The sequence below is a fragment of the Vulpes lagopus genome, chromosome 8 (assembly GCF_018345385.1).
Source record: "Vulpes lagopus strain Blue_001 chromosome 8, ASM1834538v1, whole genome shotgun sequence".
NCBI lineage: Eukaryota > Metazoa > Chordata > Mammalia > Carnivora > Canidae > Vulpes > Vulpes lagopus.
In genome coordinates this window covers 6,934,140-6,955,500 of record NC_054831.1, presented here as the reverse complement: position 1 = coordinate 6,955,500, position 21,361 = coordinate 6,934,140, and the positions used below count along the sequence as shown (strand labels likewise).

Here is a 21,361-nt window from a genome sequence, read left to right as displayed (position 1 = left end):
TACTCACCTTTGTCAAGGCTAAGTCTTGCACTAAACCGTTCTCTTGGCACCGTGGAGACGCTCCAGACACGTGAGCCCCTGAGACATGGAGGCAGCCGTGGCCTTTCCTGCCAGGGTGTGGAACACTGGCTGGTTCTGTATTTGGGAATGTAGAGGTCAAGATAAACATGGTAAGTTTGACCAAATGTCTTTACTCCTTTCACTGTCCCTTTCTGCTGACTTGTGGATGGTCTCTTGCCCTCATACCACAGACACACCCTCTGAATGTTCCTTCCAGAGCCTACCCACACCTTCCAAACTGGACTCCACTGTGTGCTTGTTCAGGGAAAATAAAAATAAATTAAAAATTAAAACACAAACATTTGGGGTGGGGTAGGCAGACTTGGGGTAGCAAAGTCATTTTTGTCACGGAACATTGCATTTACTTCACCAAGAACCTTGCTTCTACTTGAGGAATTTCCCACTTAGTGGAAAGAAACCACCCCTCCTGCTCTTTCTCACATTCTCATCTGTTCACGGACTTCCAACTACTACATTCTGTCCCTTTCAATAAACTTAATTTGCTAATTATCTTAACTCTTAGTTTTAAAGTATTTGTTTTGTACATGGTTTGCTTTTACTTAATTTCGAGGCTTAAAAAAAAAAGACCATACCCAGACCAGATAGCTTTATTATGGAGACTTTCCCCTAGGTGGTGTTCTCAATACTGTTGCTGCATTACAAATTACTCCAAACTTATTTAGAACGACCTCTTCATTTTGCTGGTAACTTTATGAGTCCTTATTTTAGGGAAGGGCTCAGCTGGGAGTTCTCCTGTGAGGTCTCCTGATTGTGGCCATATGTCAGCCAGGGCTGTAATCTTAGAAAGATTTGATAAGGTTGGCCAAGATGGATCACTCATGTTAGTGGCATTCGATTCTGGCTGTTGGCTGAGAGCTCAGCTAGCTTCATAGCTAGAAGAACTATATATTCCTCTTCAGCATATCTTCAGAGTAGTTGGACTTAGGTGGCACTTGGCTCATCATCACCTTTTCTGCCCTAAACTCAGAAGTCATATAGTGTCACTGTCAAAGTCCTCACACAGCTACTGAGACTCGGGGCTGGAAACATGAGACCCTTTCCATCCTGATGGAAGAAGTAAGGTCACATTGTCAGAAGAGCATGTGGGGTGGGAGATGTCCTTGCCATTTTGGGTAATTATCTGCATAAAATTAGTTTATGCATATACATCAAGGAACTTTAACTCTCCATTGGCTCTGAGTTGAGGGATTACCTTAAATCCCTCAGGATAGATTAATAGTACTTCTGGCTTTATCTTTTAAGCAACCATTTTATAAATATGTAGTAGTGTATCCTTCTACAAACAGTATTTTTTTAATTGATCAGGTAAAGAATTGGAATTTTTTTTTTAAAGATTTTTATTTATTCATGAAAGAATGGCAGACACAAGCAGAGGGAGAAGCAGGCTCCATGCAGGGAGCCCAGTGTGGGTCTCAATCCTGGGACTCCAGGATCACGCCCTGGGCCAAAGGCAGGCGCTAAACCGCTGAGCCACCCAGGAATCCCTGAAATTTATTTTATACAAAGTGCCCTCTCTGCATTATTAATAAAAATAAAAAGTCTGTATGGCTGACAAATGCTACCGTGAAATGAAGCTATTTCTCTCCTGTGCTTCCAGTGTGTGAGAAGTAGAATTTCCTCACAAGAGCATCAGGCATGCACACTCCAGACAGAGTAAGTTCTAACCAAGAGCATATTCCAGATGGAAGCTGGAGCTCCTGGTTGATGGGTTTCATGGAGCAAAAAGAAACAGCCCAGCTCTGGAGATGGAATTGGCCCTGCTTTGAATATAGGCGGTTCCTAATGAGTCTCCTTGCTGGGACGGTGGGGAGCCTGGGAACCTCGAAGCAGCCAGATGTGTGATGTTTATTTTAGGGATGTCATTGGATGTCCTGGGAACGAAGAACCTATACAGCTCTTGGTAGTGCCACTTGTGGACTAGGAACCTGCAAGGGGGGAGTTTCCCTCTGGGGATTAGTCATTCGGAATGTTTTGCAACTAAAACAGCATCGCTATGCTTCACTGTATGGGAGGAACAGCACATAGATGCCAGGAAGCAAGGGGAGAGAAGTGGGCTCTTTCCTTCACTGCTGCACTGTAGCCTAAAATCTACCATTCCCCCCGTTTTGTTGCTGGCAAAGGGATGACACCATGAGAATGAAACTCAATAGCTTCAATACTCAGTTCAGGGACACCTTGGTAGCTCAGTGGTTGAGTGTCTGCCTTCGGCTCAGTGCGTGATCCCAGGTCTGGGGATTGAGTCCCTCATTGGGCTCCCTGTGAGGAGCCTGCTTCTCCCTGTGTCTCTGCCTCTCTCTCTGTGGCTCTCATGAATAAACAAAATCTTAAAAATTCAGTTCAGATCTTAAGCAGAGCCATAATTTCTTAAAGATTGTTTCCTTTCTCCTCAAGTGTAGGAGTGGTAGATTAGTGTCCTTTGACTGAAAATTACTTTTTCCTTTGAATTCCTCTTTTAGAGCAAGAAATGGTCCTGAAAATTGTTGGTGGGTTAGTATTAGGTTTGGTTGCATATAGAAGGTGAAAAGCAAACAAAGTGACTTAAGCAAGATGGTTTATTTTTCAAGTGAAATCTAGAGGCTGGCATGTTGCTCAGGGACCTGGGTTCTTCTGTTTCACCATCCTGATTGTGGCTTCCATACTCATGGTCACTCTTGGTCCAAGGTGACTACTAGAGCAACAGTCATCAAGCCCAATATTCCAGGCAGGAGGAGGGAGTGGGGTGAGGCAAAAGGAGCACTCCTCCCTGCTTAGTCCTCCATAAATAGGAGCTTTTTGGGGAGTCCTTCCCAATGTCTAAAGTCTTATTGGTTAGAACATAAATATGTAACTATAGTTCGTTGCAAGGAAGACTGGAAATTCGGAGATTTTAGTTGACCGCTTTACCCCAAATACCATTGGGGTGCTGTTTCTAAGAATTGGGGAGAATGGATATTGCATTGGTGGTTAGTCTCTAACACTAATTTGCTCTAGTTTTCTGTTTTGAAGTTGGAAAAATTGGGGATCGTTTGTACACATTGATCATGGGAAAGGAAATCTAGCAAACTACCCCAGTTTGGTCTGTGGACTGAGGATCTCAGTGTTTTCCAATGAGGAGGTTCTTTTTCCATTCTTGTGCAGAGCTGGGGTACCAGAGTAATTTCCAAAGGCCCAGCCTTGCTGTGTTTGGCATCTCCTACTTCTGCAGAGTCTGGATTTGGGGTGGGTTTGTTTTTTTTTAAGGTATTCTGTGGAGTGAACCTGCAACTGGTTTCATGAATGGAGTTGCTGGAGTCAAACTGTCAGATATGAATGTTGGTCCTACCACCTACTTTGGGCAAGTATTTTTTCCCTATCTGCAAAATGGAAACTATCAATTGGTTATGATCAATAATTTAAAATGCAGGAGATCCCTGGGTGGCTCAGCGGTTTAGCGCCTGCCTTTGGCCCAGGGCGTGATCCTGGAGTCCCGAGATCGAGTCCCACGTCAGGCTCCTGGCATGGAGCCTGCTTCTCGCTCCTCCTGTGTCTCTGCCTCTCTCTCTTTCTCTCTCTCTATCATCTCTCTATCTATCATGAATGAATGAATGAATGAATGAGTAAATAAATCTTAAAAAAAAAACTTAAAATGCAAGTGCATAGTATAGTGCCCAGTGCATAAAATACTTGATAAATAGTGTTTGTAGGCCATTTTGCCAGAGTGAAGGGAGTTTGTAGGCTCAATACGGTAGACTATTATTAAATAGGGATAAAATTTCTCTCGGACATCTTAATATTAGTGCATAGAAGTAGCCCGCAGGGAGGCAGTGTGGTACAGGTTCTATATGAAGCTGTATGTCAGCTAGCACCAGATCATCTGTGGAACTTGAAGCAAAAATCATTCCTTAAGCTCCATGACCAGAGTTTCTAATTTGGAGTGGGACCTAGCATTGGAAATTATTTTGAAGTACAGAATGGGCAGTCTGTGAATAGAGAAGCGTTGCCTACCTGATACTGCTCTGACCTCCAGAGTTTGTGAGTGCGATCTGTGTGTGCATCTGCACATCTTTGCAGCAAACTGCCGACCCACACTGTTTTCAGATTTAACACTTGTGTTTCAGCATGGGTTCTGGATGATATATGATAATCAACCTTTGCAGTTTTCCTGAAGCAGAGTTAAGTTGAAATGCAAGTATGGTGAGCCTTATATAGGGCTTAGTCACTTACCTAATTTTCTGACTCTAGTAACATGAAATTAAGCCTTAGATGGCTCAGGGTCCCATCATAAAACAAATATTCAGTCAAAAGAAATGGAAAAATGTTGGTGTTGAAAAGGTTAGTAGCAAAATGGATAAAGGTAAAGTTACTGAAGGATTGATCAGTAATTGTAGGGAAACCATTAACACCATATTCAGTGATCCCATCAGTCATTCTGTCCATTTCTGGGTGATTCTTTTTTTTTTTAATTAATTTTTTATTGGTGTTCAATTTACCAACATACAGAGTAACACCCAGTGCTCATCCCGTCAAGTGCCCCCCTCAGTGCCTGTCACCCATTCACCCCCACCCCCCGCCCTCCTCCCCTTCCACCACCCCTAGTTCGTTTCCCAGTTAGGAGTCTTTATGTTCTGTCTCCCTTTCTGATATTTCCCACACATTTCTTCTTCTAATGTCTCTCCAGTTCACTTAACAATCTCACCTGGATACTGTGTGTGTGAACATGAACATAGAAAAATTGGTTTGTATCTACAAATATATAAAAGAAGCAAGGAGAAGGGCCCCTGGCCGGCTCAGTTGGTGGATCATGCAGCTCATGATCTCAGGGTGTGAGTTTGAGCCCCATGTGGGGTGTAGAGATTACTAAAAAATAAAATCTTTAAAAAAAAAAAAACCCTCTTAAGAAGAGAGTAATACCACCTAAAATAGGCAGTGAATAACATATACTTAGCTGCTACAGTTCTTGTCTCTGTACCAGCTCACAAGCTATGGGTGATAATGTACAACTTTTTCCTTACTTCTCATTCCATGTTCTTTTGCCCTGAACCTTCATTCTCGAGGGATCTGAATCCTTAATAGTCCTGAGGTTATTGCAACTTTTGTCTTTAATTAGCTTCCCCCCGCCCCCATCCCAAGTTCAGGTTTTCTTTTTAATGAAAATTTTCAAACCTACATAGAAGTAGACTAGTGTTAGGAGTGTCTAGGAAGTCTCATGATCTGAGTGCCAGCAGATTCTGTCTAGTAAAGGGCCCTCTTCCTGGTTTGCAGACAGGCATCTTGCTATGTCCTTGGGTGGCAGAGAGCTCATGTCTCTCTTTATCCACCTTTTGACATTTATTTATAAAGAAGAATTTATTTTTAAATTAAGATTTTTATTTTATTTCCAGTATAGCTAACATGCAGTGTTATATTAGTTTGAGGTGTACAATATAGTGATTCTGCCATTCTATACATTACTCAGTACTCATCAGAATCAGTGTACTCTTAATCCCCTTTACCTATGTTCACCCATTGCCCCCCACCCCCGCCCCAGCTCCCTCTGGTAACCATCAGTTTGTTTTCTCTAGTTAAGAGTCTGTTTCTTAGTTTGTCTCTATTTTTCATTTGCTCATTTGTTTTGTTTCTTAAATTCTACATGTGAGTGAAATCATATGTATTTGGTTTCACTTAGCCTTATACTCTAGCTCCTCCACGTGGTTGCAAATGGCAAGGTTTCATTCTTTTTTATGGCTGAGTACTATTCCATGGTTGTGTGTGTGTGTGTGTGTGTGTGTGTGTGTGTGTGTGTGTGTGTGACATCTTTATCCATTCATCTGTTAATGGACATGGGCTGCTTTCATAATTTGGCTATCGAAGACAATGCTGCTGTAAACGGGTGCATATATCCCTTTGAATTACTGTTTTTGTATTCTTTGGGTAAATATCCAGTAGTGTGATTACTAGATCATAGGGAGGTTCTAGTTTTAATTTTTTGATGAACCTGCACATTTTTCCACAGTGGCTGCACCAGTTACATCCTCACCAACAGTGCAAAAGAGTTCCCCTTTCTCCACATCCTCACCAACACCTGTTGTTTCTTGTGTTGTTGATTCTAGCCATTCTGACACATGTGAGGTGATATCTCATTGTGATTTTGATTTGCCTTTCCCTGATAATGAGTGATTTTGAGCATCTTTTCTTGTGTCTTTTGGCCATCTGGATGTCTTCTTTAGAGAAATGTTCATTCATGTCTTTGTTGAGTTGTATCAGTTCTTTATACATATTGAATACTAATCCTTTATCTTTCAATCTTTTAAAGATCATCTTTCCCTTTGTCAGGGCCCTACTCTAGTGACCTAATTTGTTTTTTAAGATTTTATTTATTTATTCATAAGAGATACAGAGAAAGAGGCAGAGAAGAAGGCAGAGGGAGAAGACAGAGGGAGAAGCAGGCTCCCTGCAGGGAGCCCAATGTGGGACTTGATTGGAGAGTTCTGGGATGACGCCCTGAGCCAAAGGCAAATGCTCAACCGCTGAGCCACCCAGGCGTCCCCCCTCATGACCGAATCTAACCCTAATCACCCCCAAAGGCCCCATTTCCAAGCACCATCACTAGGCTTCAACATAAAAATTTGGGGGGACACAAACAGTTACAGCAACTGGTATTAACAAACTCCTACCTAACATAATCCAGCTTCAACAATTGACATTTTACTAATTTTGTTTTATTTCACATTTTTATTTTTTTTAAAGGAAGGTAGGGAGGGGCAGAGTGAGAGGGAGAGAAAATCTTAAGCAGGCTCCATGCCCAGTGTGGACCCCGACAATGGGAATCAGTCCCACAACCCTGAGATCATTACCTGAGCTGAAATCAAGAGTTGGACACTTAGCTGACTGAACTATCCAGGTGCCCCCTTCTTAGACTATTTTAAGAAAAATTCTAGATATGTCACATATTTTAATGTGTGCGGTAACAGATAAGGATGCCTTTTTTTTTTTTTTAAGTTTTGTTTAAGCTCCACACCCAACATGTGGCTCGAACTCACAACCCTGAGATTGAAAGACACATGCTCTTCTGACTGAGTCATCCAGGCACCCTAATGAGTATGCCTTTAAAAAATAAAAGAACAGGGATGCCCGGGTGGCTCAGTGGTTGGGTGTCTGCCTTCAGCTCAGGGCGTGATCCTGGAGTGCCAGGATCGAGTCCCACATCGGGCTCCCTGCATGGGGCCTGCTTCTCCCTCTGCCTGTGTCTCTGCCTCTCTCTGTGTGTCTCTTGTGAATAAATAAGTGAAATCTTTTTTTTTAATAAGTAAAATCTTTAAAAAAAAAAGACTATATGCGAGTATCACATTAACCATGTTGATAATATCTAAACCCAGTCCATATATCATTTTCTCATATTGTCCTAAAGGTGTCTTTTTTAAAAGTTTGAACCAAAATCAAAATGAAGTTCATTTGGTGCAATCCAGTTCTCCTCAAAAATGAAATTGAAAAAATGGAATCATTTATCCATGGAACATCCTATGTTGGATTCAGCAAGGAGCATCCTTTATAGTATCAATTAACTCATCTCTCTCACATTTTCTGTATATTAGGAGTCAGATCTAGAGGCTTGACTACATTCAGATTCTCCCTTTCCCTTCAAGGAATACTTAATTGCTGGCATGGTGTACATCCTGTTGCATCCCATCAGTCATGTCAGCAAGTGGTTTTGTCTGGCTGTCCCATATTTTCCTTATGTCAAAATTCATCAGTCCATTCCATGGCTGTAGAGTTGACTCACCCATTATAACCGGTCTGTTGTTGACCATTCATGTAGCAGTTTTAACATTCCTCAATGGTCATTGTCTAGGTCCTATTATTGTATCATTTGTCATTGAAAAATAGTGACCCTTGGGAGGAAAGGGAGACCTTATTTTGAGTAATTCAAGACTTAGAACTTGGAAGAAGAGTGGAAAGAACTCCAGCGTGATTTTCACTCCCAACTGCTAATGTCTTACCGTATCTGCTTTATCAGTTTTTCAGGATAATCAGTTTTTCTTAATGATGACTCTCTGTATTTATTTATTAACCATTTGGAAGCAAGCTGCAGACATGTCCCTTACCCCTAAACATTTCAGGGCGTTTCCTTGAAACAAGGACATTTTCTTACATAACCACAGTGTAATTATTAAAATTAGGAAATAAATTATATAATGCTATTAATTAATATTTAGGTTTCATTCATATTTCACCAATTGTTCTGCTAATATCTTTTATAAGGAGAAAACAAAAAGGTGCAGTACGCTATCCATGATCACTTTCTGTATTTAGTCGGCATGCTCTTGAGTCTTCTCTAATCTGGAATGGTTCCTCTGTCTGTCTTTGTCTTATCTGGACATTTAAGGATGTAGGACAATTGTTTTGTTGAATGCCCCAATTTGTGTTTGTCTGGTGTTTTCTCAGGATTCGGTTGAGATTATGCAATTGGGCAGGAATAATACAGAAATGATGTTACGTCCTCAACACATCATAACATATGATGATGTTGGTTTGAACCATTACTGGTGATGTTAATTCTAATCCCTTGATTAAGGTGGTGTCTGCCTGGTTTCTCCACTGAAAGGATTTTTTTATGGGAGATACTATGAGACTTTGTAAATATTCGATTCCTCATCAAACTTTAAAAAAAAAGAATTTATTTATTTATTTATTTATTTATTTATTTATTTATTTATTTATTTATTTATTTAAGAGAGAGCATGTGCATGAGAAAGGAGGAAGAGCAGAGGGAGAGGGAGAAGCAGGCTCTCAGCTGAGCAGGGAGCCCAATGGACTTGAGCTAAAGGCAGACACTTAGCCTAGTGAGCTACCCAGGCACCCCTCCTCATCAAACTTTTATTCACTAGTTTAAGCAGCCATTGATTCTTGCTTGAACAATGAATACTTGCCATACTTTCCTTTTATACTTATTAGCACTCTGTTACAAGGAAGAGCTTTTCATGCACACACGCACGTGTGTGCACACACCCATGCATGCCTGTGCATACACTATAGGTTAGAATCTGATAGTATTTTTCATGCATAGATTGTTCATTTGGTGCCCCTCCAACTTGGCTCTCCCTCATTTTTTGAGCACTTCTTTCTTCATGAGATATTCTAGACTCATCATCTATTTTTCCTTTCCCAGATTTGGAATTAGCCATTTTTCTAAATCTGCTGCTTCTGCAAGGAAGCCTGAAGATTTATGAGTGGAAGAGTCTCAAATTTGTTTGAGTCTACCCAAATATCCCCATTCCAAATCTCAAGGTCTCACTCCTGTCCAATCAGTGCTATAGGTTTCACCTGAGAGAATTGACACAGCTGTGAATTCAAGACTGTAGTTCTGCAATTCACACAGATTTGGGGCCTGATCTGTAGCCAGTTATGCCCTGTATCCACAAGAAATAAGGTTTTAAAAAAGATTTTATTTATTCATGAGAGACAGAGAGGCAGAGACATAGGCAGAGGGAGAAGCAGGCTCCCTGTGAGGAGTCTGTAAGACTCAACCTCAAGGACCTCAGGATAATGACCTGAGCCAAAGGGAGATTCTCAAACACTGAGCCACCCAGGTGCCCTGAAAAAAAGATATTTTTTAAAGACTGTCACAAAAGGGCTGTAGTTCTTTGATCATGACTTGGCTTTCAAATTTAAAGCCTGAACTTGTCATTTTCTGTGAACACCCACTACAGTAAAACAAGTAGCCAATTCATTTCACTGTCCTATTGATCATATCATCATCACCTCTATAAACATCAAGTACAGTATCTACTTGATCTTTTAAGCCTTGTCTTCAGTAGGCACTTCCTGCAAAACAACCACATGAGTCTTAACATATGGCATGCCACATGTTACCAGATCAGATTTTCTACTGGCAATCAAGTCTTCTGTGCATTCAAACTCAAACACGGTGGCAAGCCAAACTCAGAAACACATCTTTGAGGGCCTGTTTCTCAGGATCATTCCAGGTGCAAAGCTCTGTATTAGGGTCTGACTTGGAAACAGGATTCACTCTAGGTATTTCAGACAGAAGAGATTTAATGCAGGGATATATTTTAAGGATGTCTAAAGGACTGAAGGAGTAGAAAAGGGAAAAGGGAAGGGAAGTTTACTTATAAGTTGACAACTGCACCTAGACAACCGACATCAGCCAGGGCTGAAGAAAGATTCCTCAGAGGCCACAGCACTTTTAACTAATGCTCCTGGAATTGGATTTCAGCTGCCTGGCAAGGACCCAGAACCTGTACTTCCAACTTTATGTGGCTGCCCCCAAAGCCACCATCACCTAACCTGAGTCCCTGATGTTCTTAGAGCTGTCAGAGAGTGTCACTTCTCCCATCCCACCTTGTATCTCACAAGTGCCTCCCATTAGCAGGTGCTAACAGGAAGTCAGCTAGAAAGGAAGTTTTAAGTGTCATTGAAAACTGTCATTTTGAAACTGTAGTTATCTGACTATATTATGCTGCTTCATTACATTGCAGGGCACAAAAAGTTGAGGATGGGAGCCTGGGGAGTAATAAGGCAACATACATGAATAAGCAAGTGAGAAGATGCTCAATGTTAACTCCATCCCAGAAATCCCAATGGATTGAATCCAAATACTGAGTTCCTGTTGCATGCTGGGCATGGTGGTGCTAGGTTCTAGAGATGCATTGGTGAACAAAATACAGCCCTTGCCGTCCTGGGATTTATAGTCACATAGTGGGGATAGGCAAACTATAAACACTTCATCTAATGGCAATATTACCTCTATCTGACAAAAGATTTTTATTTTGGATACACACACAACCCAAACAAAAATAAATGTAAAAAGATAGACCACTCTAATAAATGGCAATGAAAATTGAACAGACCATTCACAAAAGAGAATACTCCTTTGGTTGCTGAATATGAAAAGGTGCTCAACTCTGTTAGTCATGGAAATGCAACCACAATGAGGCACCTACCAAATTTGATATACCTATCAAAATGACTAGAAAACGAAAGACTGGCATTGCCAGGTATGGGTGAGGATGTGGAGCAACTGCTTACAGTACTCATAAGAGTATAAACTGGAACACTTTGGAATAGTGCTCAGCAACATCTGCAGAAGCTAAACACTACCTACCCTCCGACCTAGCAACTCTGTCATTAGGTTTATAACCAAGAGAAGTTAGCATGTATTTTCACCAAAAGACATGTACAAGCATATTTATAGGAGCTGTATTCATAGAAGTTCAGACCTGGAAATAACCCAAATAGACACAGGTAAATGGCAAAATGGATAGAAGCATGGTTAAGTTGTGACATATTCATATAACCGATACTACTACTATTCAATAAAAACAAAAAAGCTGCTGCATGCAGCAATGTAGATGAATCTCACAGAATCTCGGACAACAACAAAAAAGCCAGTGAAACAAGTTCATATCCTATGATTCCATTTATTTGAAGTTCAGGAATAGACAAAACTCAACTATAGTGACAGAAGACAGAATCGTGCTTTGGAGGTACTGATGGGTGGACACAGGAAGGATGCTACTGATGTGCTGGAAATGTTCGATATTGATTAGGCTGTTTGCCCTGGTGTATACACTCATAAAAGTTCCTCAAACTGTAAACATAAGAACATAAGATTTGTGCATTTCACAGTATATATGTTATTCCTCAGAAAATTCACCCCCCCAAAAAAAACAGTGAAAGGAATGAGAATCTTATGTATATGTAAGTGCTAGAAAGAAATTAAATGATGTGATGGGTAGATGGGAGGCTGACTCATTAGGACTTGAATGGTGATGAGATAGGTACATACTGAGCTGAGGGACTGCCTTTTGGGAGATGGGATGGCAAGTGCAAAGGCACTGTGACAGGACCACGTTTGCTGTGTTGGAGGAACCTAGTCAAGGCCAGTGGACTAGAATAGCAAGCAAGGCCAAGGGAAGCCTTTAAGGTGACTTTTCTAAGGTCAGGGAGAAAGCATGAAGGGTGTGAGGTAAGGAGTGCTGGCAGTACTTTCTGAGAGATTAGGAGTAAGGGAGAGAAAAACCTTTGATGACTTTTAATTATGTGGCTAGGACATCTGGGAAGATCTGGGGCTGGGTTCCACTGACCGAGCAGGACTGGAGAGGCACTGGAGTCAGGGTTGGTTTGGACACGTTAAATTACATATACTTTTTAGATACCCATGGAGCTTTTGGGGAGGCCGTGGGTGGTCCGGCTGAAGTTCTGCACCACACCCAGGGTGGGCACAGATGCCAGGAGCACACAGGTGGTGTTTCAAGTCTCAGACACCTGAGAGAACAGAGAGCAAGAAGAAGAAACAAGGCAAAGTTTAACAACATGAGCTTTTCTGGAAAGACTAGAGCTACTGAGGGTTTGGATTGAAACTGCGTTAAAAGTGCTTCTTTCACAAGCCCTGACGAGTGCTGTCTCCCCACCAGGCGTCGGAGCCCAAGAGTGAGCTGACTCTGTGCAGTGCTGACTGCCTGGGCTTCAGTCTCTCAAGCCAGGGTCACAGGCACTAAAATGCAGATCCCTGGGCCTACCCATGACCCCCTGAAACAGAGTGCTGGAGGCATCTGCATTTTCCAAGTAACCTGGGTGAGTCTTTTTGCACACTGAAGTTTGAGAATCTTTCTTCCAGTGGTTGAGTGTGTGTGTGTGTGTGTGTGTGTGTGTGTGTGAGAGAGAGAGACAGAGAGAGACAGAGACAGAGAGAGACAGAGAAAGAGAGAGGGCTGTGGGGAGGGAGAGAGGGAAAGAGAGAAATTTCCTCTTTCTTTCCCTCTCTGAGGGTGGGGCTACTTTGGAGTTCAGGAAAGCAGTCGGTTCTGTAAGCTTTGCTCTGTGTGTGTGTGTGTGTGTGTGTGTGTGTATGTGTGTGTGTGCGCGCTGATGTGTGGGGGGCGGGCACGGTGTCCCAGGAGGACAGAGTTTGCATTGATGAAAACCCTTCCCAGCCCTTTGATAGCTCTTTCCCGCCGCTCTGAAGTTAACTAGCTCAGTCGTCGGTGCACCCTGCTCTCCAGCTGCGCACCCTCACAGGCCAGGATGGCATTCTGTCTGGCCCTACGCATGGCCCTGCTGCTCCTCCCCGGGGTCCTGGCCCCCGCAGTGCTCACAGGTAAGGGTGCTCCCTTGACTCTGCTGCCACCAGCTGCCCGGGGCCAAGAAGCACCTTGGGCCACATTCTCCATTGCCTACTGGGCAGAGGCCCTTCATAGGAGATGGGGCAGCTGTTTGGGGTGATTCTGTGGAGGGCTCCTATGGATAGGCTGCCAGGAGCCGAGTCGTCCTGGGAATTGCTAGCCACGGGGACGATGGCCCGTGAAGCAGGGGGGTGATTTACGGAGCAAGGCCAGGGACATTAGCTGCCTGGGGGACGTGGGGATTACCCCAGCATGCTAGAATCTGAAGGTTTCAGACCTGGGAGTCAGGAGCAGGCATCAGGCACAAGGCAAGCGGCTGAAGGACCAGAGGCCCCAGGCTCCTAGGCAGAAACTACAGAGCTCTGTTGTTTTACTTTTCAACCCTGCAAGCCCTTCTCTGCTGGCTTTATGAAATGTCCTTCCAGAGTGAGGACTCAGGTACTATTCCAAGCCCATGAGAAATTCCAGAAAGAGCAAGGGCCTGAGACTCCTTGGCAAAATCATGATGAGGACACTGGACTTAGCCTCAGTACTGAGGATGAAATGGCTGGGTCGGGGGTCTGGTGAGAAGGAAAGTCCCAATAGGCTTGGGGTGGCAGGCTCCCTGGACCTGGGGCATGGTACTATGGCCCTCTGCTGGTAGGGGCTGGCCCCATCCAGCTTCAAAGCTCAAGAGAGAAATAGCACAGACAGGTCCTGAATGGTCTTCGCCCTGGAAGAAAGCAATCTCTGTTGGCCATGAGGAGAGCCAAAATAGAAATATTTCAGGGCCCCTGTGTGTAAGGCGGTGGGTGGGAGGGGGTCCTGGGCTGGAGAAAGGTGTGGGTAGGAGACCCTGGGAGACCTTCTCTGCAGCATAGGCTTTGGGGGAATGTCTGTGGATCTATCAGGGTGGCAAGTGGATGCCACCCACCTGAGCATGGCGCTGGGGAGAGTTGCTGGGGGCTGTGAGGCCTAGTGGGACAGCCACACACTCAGGCACACACACCAGGGAGAAATGGGTGATGGTGAGTTGCTTGTGGGCATGCAGGCCCCTCTAGATGCCCTAGGAAGAAGCCTGGCTTTGCTTCTGGCTGTGTTTACCAGCTATTTCTCAGCTTCTCTGTACATCTCATCTGTATCACGGTGGTAACTGCAGTCAGTAGCTCTGCCTCCCTTGCAGGGGACCATAGGACTACCAAATTCAAACATAAGAGCTTTCAGGATGGGCCAGGCCTCCTGTAGCACCCAGTAAATGTTGGGGACATGACTAAATGTCCCCAGCCCCTCCTCTGGGTGCAGGGTGGTCTTGGGGCAAAAACACCTCCTCATGTAGGCTGGGAAGGTGCCCAGCCTCCCTTTATATGGGAGATGAACCAGTTGGGCTAGATGGGCTGGTGTGATGCCCCAGGAACTGGGAGAGTGACCTGAATGTAGGGTGGCATCTTCTATGGACTAGACCTTGGGACTGTGGTCCTTGTAAATCCTCCACACCCACCCAACCCCTGCCCAGTGGTCAAAGTGGGTAGAGGTGAAGGTGCTGGCGCCTGCCTGCCCAGGTTCTGGGGCCGCCTGGGGAGCTCCTGTCCAGTTTCTTATTCCCTGAGGTAGCCAGCTCTCCCTGCCTAGGATACTGGCCAGAAGCCCTGGATCAGGCTGTGCATACACAGGCTGGGTGGGTGGGCTTTGTCTGCTGCCACAGGAATGTTTGGGGACGTGTTTGGCACTTCTAGGACCTCACCTGGCCTCACCTCCCTCCACGTGTCCTACCAAGAACAGGCAGGCCAACCCCACCCTGGAGTCTTTGGGGTTTTGGCTGGCTGTTGTTCTTCCTGCCGTTCTGTGAGGGAGGATATTTGGGAGGTTCTCAGCTACCCCACTCTGGGCTAGAAGCTCTGAACAGGTGTGTACAAGGCCTAGCAGGCCCCCTGCCCTTTGCTTGGTGGGCTGGGGTCCTGCAGTAGGCACGCAGGGAAGGAGTGGCTCTGTGGCTGAGGTCCAGGTTCAGCCTCCTGGCCTCCCTGTCGGTTGTCTGTGGCTGCAGCTAGTGGGGCAGGGGGAGCAGGCCAGGTTGAGCAGGCGGGAGGCCAGGGCAGCGATGAAAAGGCCCTTCATGGCTGGCACAAAGGCTGTCTGTGAGCTTGGGTGCCTGGCCTCACGGCCCTGTGGTCAGAGCGAGTGTTAAACAAACCTATTTACCGAAAGGCAGGGCGGCTGGAGGCGGTGGGATCAGGGAAGAACCCACTGTGCCCGGGCTTGTGGCAGGGTCACGAGGCACCCCCCTTCTCCTGGTTTCCTTGGTCAGATTCACAGGATGTTGCTAACCCTGGTCTATCACAGGTCCCCCTTGGTCCCACCCATCTCTCTGTTCTCACTTAATATTCCATTGGGGCTCACAGCTCACCTTCCATACCTGGGACTCTCTCCTCCATGACTTTGCTTGTGTTGGTCCCTCTGCCTGGCTTTGTTTCCCTCATCTCCACTCTTTAGATGGGCCCTCCTGCCGGCAAACTCCCTGACAGCTGCTTCTGTTTAGGGCTCTCCAAGATACAATGGGGCGGGGGGTGGGGTGGGAAGGTGGGTTATTGCCTTTCAACTTTGTTTTCTCCTTTTATTATAGCAAATTGAGAAAATACAGACATGTAGATGAGGATAAGAAAAGGCTCTGGCCTCTTCCTGGCACCTGTACCTCCTTTACGAGAAGGCTGGTGGCTGAGTCCAGGCTGCAGTTCTGAGCCTACTCAGATGCTGGCAGGCCTCTGGGCATGTCCCGTGATGGTCAGCTGCAACAGAGGTACAGCACACAGATCTACCTGGCTTGTATCCGGCCAGAGGGGCCCTGGGGCCAAGGCAGCAGCTGACGATGGCAATGCCAGCACAGTTACTACTTGTGTAGGCCAAGGAGAGGCATGGTCCAACTCCCATTTCACAGATTGGGAAGTGAAGTCAGGGAGTGGGGAGGGAAGTCAGTCACCCAGGGTCCCAGGGTGACGTTGCAACAGAGGCTTTGGACCCTGCCCTTTTGGTTTGGAAGCCCATGGGTTCAGCCCCTCAAGCTTTAGGGACTGGTTTGGTGTTGGAGGAGGGGTTGCAGTGGGTACACACGGTAGGGATAAGGTGGCCTGAGCCAGTGTGTTTGGCAGGGAGGACCCGGCTTCTGTGGGGAGCACTAGAATAAGGGTGGGTCATCGGTCTCCCAGAAGAGGAGTAGGCCTGAGTGTGCCCCAACTGCCCTGGTCAGAGGGCCTCTCTCCCCAAGATGGCTCTTGGGCTCTGGCAACAGGCAGAAGGAGATGCTTACCTGGGCCCTGCTAGCTCCAGGTAGCTGATTCCTCCAAATACTACTTAGGTTGGCTGGGCCTGGTACCCAGGAGCCCTGAGGTAGCCTTCCTGCAATGGGTATAAGAGGAGCAAGTGGGAGCCAATGGTTTGTCCATTTACCTGGGAAGACAGGCAGTCTACGAGCCCCAGACCTCAGAGCCTAGTAGTGGGCATACTCAGACTTGTTCTCTGGCTCAGCTTCTAGGAGCCTGAGGCAAGCATGTCTGGGGCCCGGCACTTTCCATAGCAGCCACAAGGCTTGTAGACCCCCCCGCACCCCCTCCCCTGGCAGTGACAACGGGGGCCTGACAGGGTTACTCCCTCACCTTCATGGGGTGGTCTTCATAGTTGGTAGGGGGTCAAGGCAGCCTCTAGACACCAGCATTTTGGTTCAGCCTCAGGCCCTGCCAGTGAGAAGCTTCCCTCACACTGTATCCCAGGGACCTTTTGCCCCTGGGAGATCTGCTTTGCCAGGGTGTTTCCTGAAAAGGGATGTCAGCTCAGGTAACCCTTGGGGAACAGAACAGCAGTCCCTGCCTGCAAGCTGAGCCTAGACCGGGTCTAGGCCAGGCCTGAGAGAGGCTGCAAGGGCAGGGCCTGGGGAGACCTGTACAGTATGATTGTAAAGAACTTTTAAATTTACATCAAAGTTTCAGGAATAACCCAGTGAACTCCAGTAGATTCTTAGATTCACTTTTGCCATATTTGCTTTTCTTCCTATCTCTCATCTACCCAGTTGACTTTTCTGAATGTGGACCATTAGAGAGTAAGTTGTAGACATCAAGCCTTTTTGGCCCTAAATGCTTCTAAGAACAAGGATGTTTTCTTACATAACCAGTCAGTTATCCAAATGAGGACACAGACATCGATACAGTACTGTTCTCTAAGTATATTCATTCTTCCCCAGTAAACCCCGTAGGACCCCTCATCCAGGAATACATGCTGCATTCAACCTCCTTGGTCTCTAATCTGGAAAAGCTCTTCAGCCTTTCTTTGTCTTTCATGACCTGGATGTTTTTGAAAGCATGGTTATTTTAAGACTGACCCTGAATTTGGCTGTTTCCTCGTGATTTGCCCCAGGTGGGCACTGTTAGCAGCAAAGACCCAAAGGCACCTCTGTGTCTTCCCAGAGAGCAGCCTTTCTCTGCAAGCCAGTGAGTCTGAAAGCAGCTTGGCCCTGGCCTGTCTGTACCAGAGGGAGCTCTCAGGGGTGAAGCCTCTGGAGGAAAAGGTGCCTCGGGGACCTGTAGGCAGGCTGGCTGGGGCTGCATGAACTACACAACTTCCCTGATGGTTTCTTGGGAAGTGTTTCCTGCTACTTCACTGTCCAGGGGTTTTGGAGTCCCAGCAGCACTCCTCACAAAGGCACCTTGGTTTCCTCAACTCTGAGGCAGGGATACAACAGTTCCTAGACACCGAGCAGCTGGAGTAAAAGAGATGATGTCTGTCATGGCGCCTGCTGAACCCATTCTAGGGACTGCGTGGGGGCTCAGCGTCTCTGGATCACAACTGAGATTAGGCACTGGCCAGTCCTGACCCTGCTAAAACCAATGTTCAGGGCTGGGGTGGGGAGCCCAGAGACTGCCTGCCATTCTGGTCTTGAACTTAAACTGGGTGGCTGGGGCCTCCTGTCTGGGAAGGATAGATGGGTCCAGGGTTGGGGTAGTGCTGTGGGACTCCTCGGACCAGGATCCTTGAGTGTGTGTGTGTGTGTGTGTGTGTGTGAAATTGGCATGGGCTGGCATGGTGGAGGTGGGGATATGGGGCTGCAGTTGTCACACAGGCCTCTCAGTCTCAACCTCCCCGTTCCTGGAGCCCCCGGGTGCTCTAAACCTTGCTAACTCCCAACCCAGGAGCAGAGAAAGGCCTCTGCAGAGAATGCTGCACAGGGACTGATGTGCTGACTGAGCCCCAGCTTGTGTGGGGGCAGGGGGAGCATCGGCCCTTTCCTGGGGCTTCCCTTTCACTGACCACAGACACCCCTGCCCATCCCTCTGGCCCTGTTCTGTCTGGAAGCAGCAATGTCCTGGCCTTGCAGTTTCTTAGGATACAGAGTCACCTTGGGGTTTAAGCCTCAGAACACGGGGTATGTGTGGGCACTGTGCCCCATGTCCTGTGGGCTGTGTGGCTCTGCCCAGGTTAGGGCAAAGGCGGGGAAGCAGAGGAGGAGTCTGCCTCTCTTCCCCACTTCCTGGGGCTCTGGGTAGGCAGGGACCCTGGTTCCTGTGGGGGGAGAGTCGTCTCACCCCCTTCTGGCCTCTCCAGGGTCTTCTGGTCTCCAGACCTGTGTCTGCCTTGCAGGGGGAGGGTCCCTCACAAGTGTCAGTCATGTCACCCAGGCCTACGGAGCCCGGCAGTTCAGAGGAGGGATCCAGGTGGAGGCCCTGCGCCCGCCCACGGTCCTGAAGCTGTGCGGCCGCGGCTCGGGGTCTTCCCAGCTGTTTTCTAGGAGACTCTGTTGGTCCCCGTCTCCCTCCCTCGGCCTCCCGTCCGTCCGTCTTCACCGGCTCGGGCTCGGGCTCGGGAGCAGTCTGGCTGCTGAAGTAGGGGCTGAAACGGGAGGCCGCTGCGGTCTGACCCCAGGGGCGGGGCCACGGCCCGGTCGGCCCTGCCGCCTGCCCCCAGCGCCCGTCCTTGGCCTTGCAGCCGAGGGCCCGCAGGAGCCCGCGCCCACCCTGTGGAACGAGCCCGCCGAGCTGCCGTCGGGAGAGGACCCCGTGGAGAGCACCAGCCCCGCGCGGGAGCCCGCGGCCACCGGGCCCCCGGCCCCCACCGCCACGCCGAGCCCCGAGGACAGCACCGCGCGGGAGCGTCTGGACCAGGGCGGCGGTACCTGCGGGAGGGGGCCCGGATGGGGGTGGGGTTACGGGGGGGCAGAGCCTGGGGGGGCGGCGCGGAGCCTTGGGCGCGGAGCCTTGGGGGGGCAGGCCGGGGCGGAGGGGGCCGGGGGGGCGCGGAGGGGTTGGGGTGCGCGGAGCCTTGGGGGGGGCGGGCCGGGGCGGGGGCGTTGGGGTGCGCGGAGCCTTGGGGGGGCGGGCCGGGGCCGGAGGGGTTGGGGTGCGCGGAGCCTTGGGGGGGGCGGGCCGGGGCGGGGGGCGTAGGGGGTGCAGCGGAGCCTTGGGGGGGCAGGCCGGGGCGAGGGGGCCTGGGGTGCGCGGAGCCTTGGGGGGGGCGGGCCGGGCGGGGGCGTTGGGTGCGCGGAGCCTTGGAGGGGGCGGGCCGGGGCGGAGGGCGGCTGGGGTGCGCCGGAGGCCTTGGGGGGGCGGGCCGGGGCAGTGAGGGTGCGCCGAGCCTGGGGGCGGCCGGGCGGGGCGTTGGGGTGCGCGGAGCCTTGGGGAGGGCGGCCCGAGGGCGGGGGCCGTGGGGGGGCGACGGAGCCTTGGGGGGGGCGGGCCGGGGCGGGCCGGGGCGGGGGCGTTGGGGGGCGCGGAAGCCCGGGGGGAGGCGGGACAAGGAGGGGCGCGGAGCCTTGGGGGGGGCGGGCCGGGGACGGGGGTTGCGGAGCCGCGGGGCTGAGCCGCCCTCCGTCCTCCGCAGGCTCGCTGGGGCCCGGCGCCATCGCCGCCATCGTCATCGCCGCCCTGCTGGCCACCTGCGTGGTGCTGGCGCTCGTGGTCGTCGCGCTGAGAAAGTTTTCCGCCTCCTGAAGCGAATAAAGGGGCGGCGCCTCGGCCGCGGCGCGACTGGCTGCAGCCCCGGGGGCGCCCCGTGTCAGTGTGTCCGCGCGTGCGTGTGTGGCCAGCGGGGCGGGCGACTCCCACCCGTGCGCGCGGGGTCCCCGCTCGGCTGCCCGCGGCCCAGGCTTCGCCGCCCCCGCCCCCGCCCCCGCCGTGCCCGAGCGCCCGGGGCCGCCCGCTGGGCTGGGCCGGGCCGCGGACCGCGGACCGCAGGAGGGGGGGGGGCAGGGCGCTGGGGTATTTGGGGGGCGCGGCCGCCGCCTGACTTGGTCAGCCAAGCCCCATGTGCCAGCTCGGAGCGCCAGGCCCGTCCCTCCAGCGCCCCCGGGAACTCCCCCCCCGCCCCGCCCCGGAGCCCCAGAACCCCGGAGCCCCAGGAGCAGCCCCTCCGCCGCCCCCGCCGCCGCCGTCCCAGGCAGCCTCCCTCCAACCCCCGCTTGCCCCTGGCTCTCCTTTCTTGGTCACGTCCTTTATTTCACACGCTCCCTGGGAAGCCTCGCTTTTATAATTGAGATTTAAAATAGTGGCTGAGCTGCCCGGGCACGGCACTACAGGGAAGAAGCCAGAACTACATCTCTTTGCAGTGGAAAAGAAGACTAGAGGCGGGACTGTCTGCGCCCCAGTGATGGTTTGATCCCTTGGGTCTAGGTGTGGTGCTGGTGGAGGGAAGCTGTTCCTCCTTCTCTGATTTCACTGCTGTTTCTAGGGACTCTTTTGGCCTCCTTAGCTTCCTTGAGCTCCTGATCACTTCTGCTCCAGCTAAGACCAGTTTTCTCCTCCTGGATACTCCAGATGGGCACTGACCCAAAACACATGAGGGTTAGAAGTTTCCACTTATGAAGGACTGTTCTAAAACTGACCAGTTCTCACAAAACTGTTTAAATTACTTCATTCCACGTAACCTCTGGTAACCAAAGCCCTAGTTAGAGCAGCTGATCCAAATCAGCATGCTGTTTACCAGCTTCAAAAACCTTAACTGGACAAGGGCCAGGACCAGTGGTCACCCCTCCCCTTTGTCCCAGGGTCCCCCACCCCCAAGAGCAGCATAGGGCCAGGAATGGCCCCTCTCCCCCGGCCCCCTCTCCTCAGAGACTTAAGTGTGGGTACTCCCCCTGGGGGTGTAGCACAGACGCCCTATGAGCATCAGTCAGTCAGTCAGCCGCTCCCTGATGAACCAGAGTGTTGCACACGTATGCACCTTCCAGAAATCCATCCAATTCTCCA

At 49.3% G+C, this 21,361-nt stretch overlaps 1 protein-coding gene across 2 annotated transcripts; it reads left to right on the top strand.

Annotated features, from left to right (window-relative positions):
• The first annotated feature begins 12,464 nt into the window (after positions 1-12,464).
• Positions 12,465-20,179, top strand: SNORC (secondary ossification center associated regulator of chondrocyte maturation). Of its 2 annotated transcripts, XM_041766595.1 has the most exons (4): positions 12,465-12,612; positions 12,972-13,135; positions 19,107-19,289; positions 19,998-20,179. In XM_041766595.1, exons 2-4 carry the CDS (start codon positions 13,063-13,065, stop codon positions 20,105-20,107), a joined length of 366 nt encoding a protein of 121 aa, XP_041622529.1. In that variant the 5' UTR covers positions 12,465-12,612; positions 12,972-13,062; the 3' UTR covers positions 20,108-20,179. The 2 variants fall into 2 exon arrangements, with proteins under 2 accessions (XP_041622529.1, XP_041622528.1); XM_041766594.1 differs by lacking the exon at positions 12,465-12,612 and having other exon boundaries at positions 12,935-13,135.
• The last annotated feature ends 1,182 nt before the right edge of the window (positions 20,180-21,361 follow it).

Coding starts and splice junctions, on each gene's coding strand:
- SNORC (XM_041766595.1), top strand. CDS start 13,063: ATGGCATTCTGTCTGGCCCTACGCATGGCCCTGCTGCTCCTCCCCGGG. Junction 13,136..19,106: donor GGCCCCCGCAGTGCTCACAG/GTAAGGGTGCTC, acceptor TTGGCCTTGCAG/CCGAGGGCCCGCAGGAGCCC. Junction 19,290..19,997: donor GCGTCTGGACCAGGGCGGCG/GTACCTGCGGGA, acceptor CGTCCTCCGCAG/GCTCGCTGGGGCCCGGCGCC.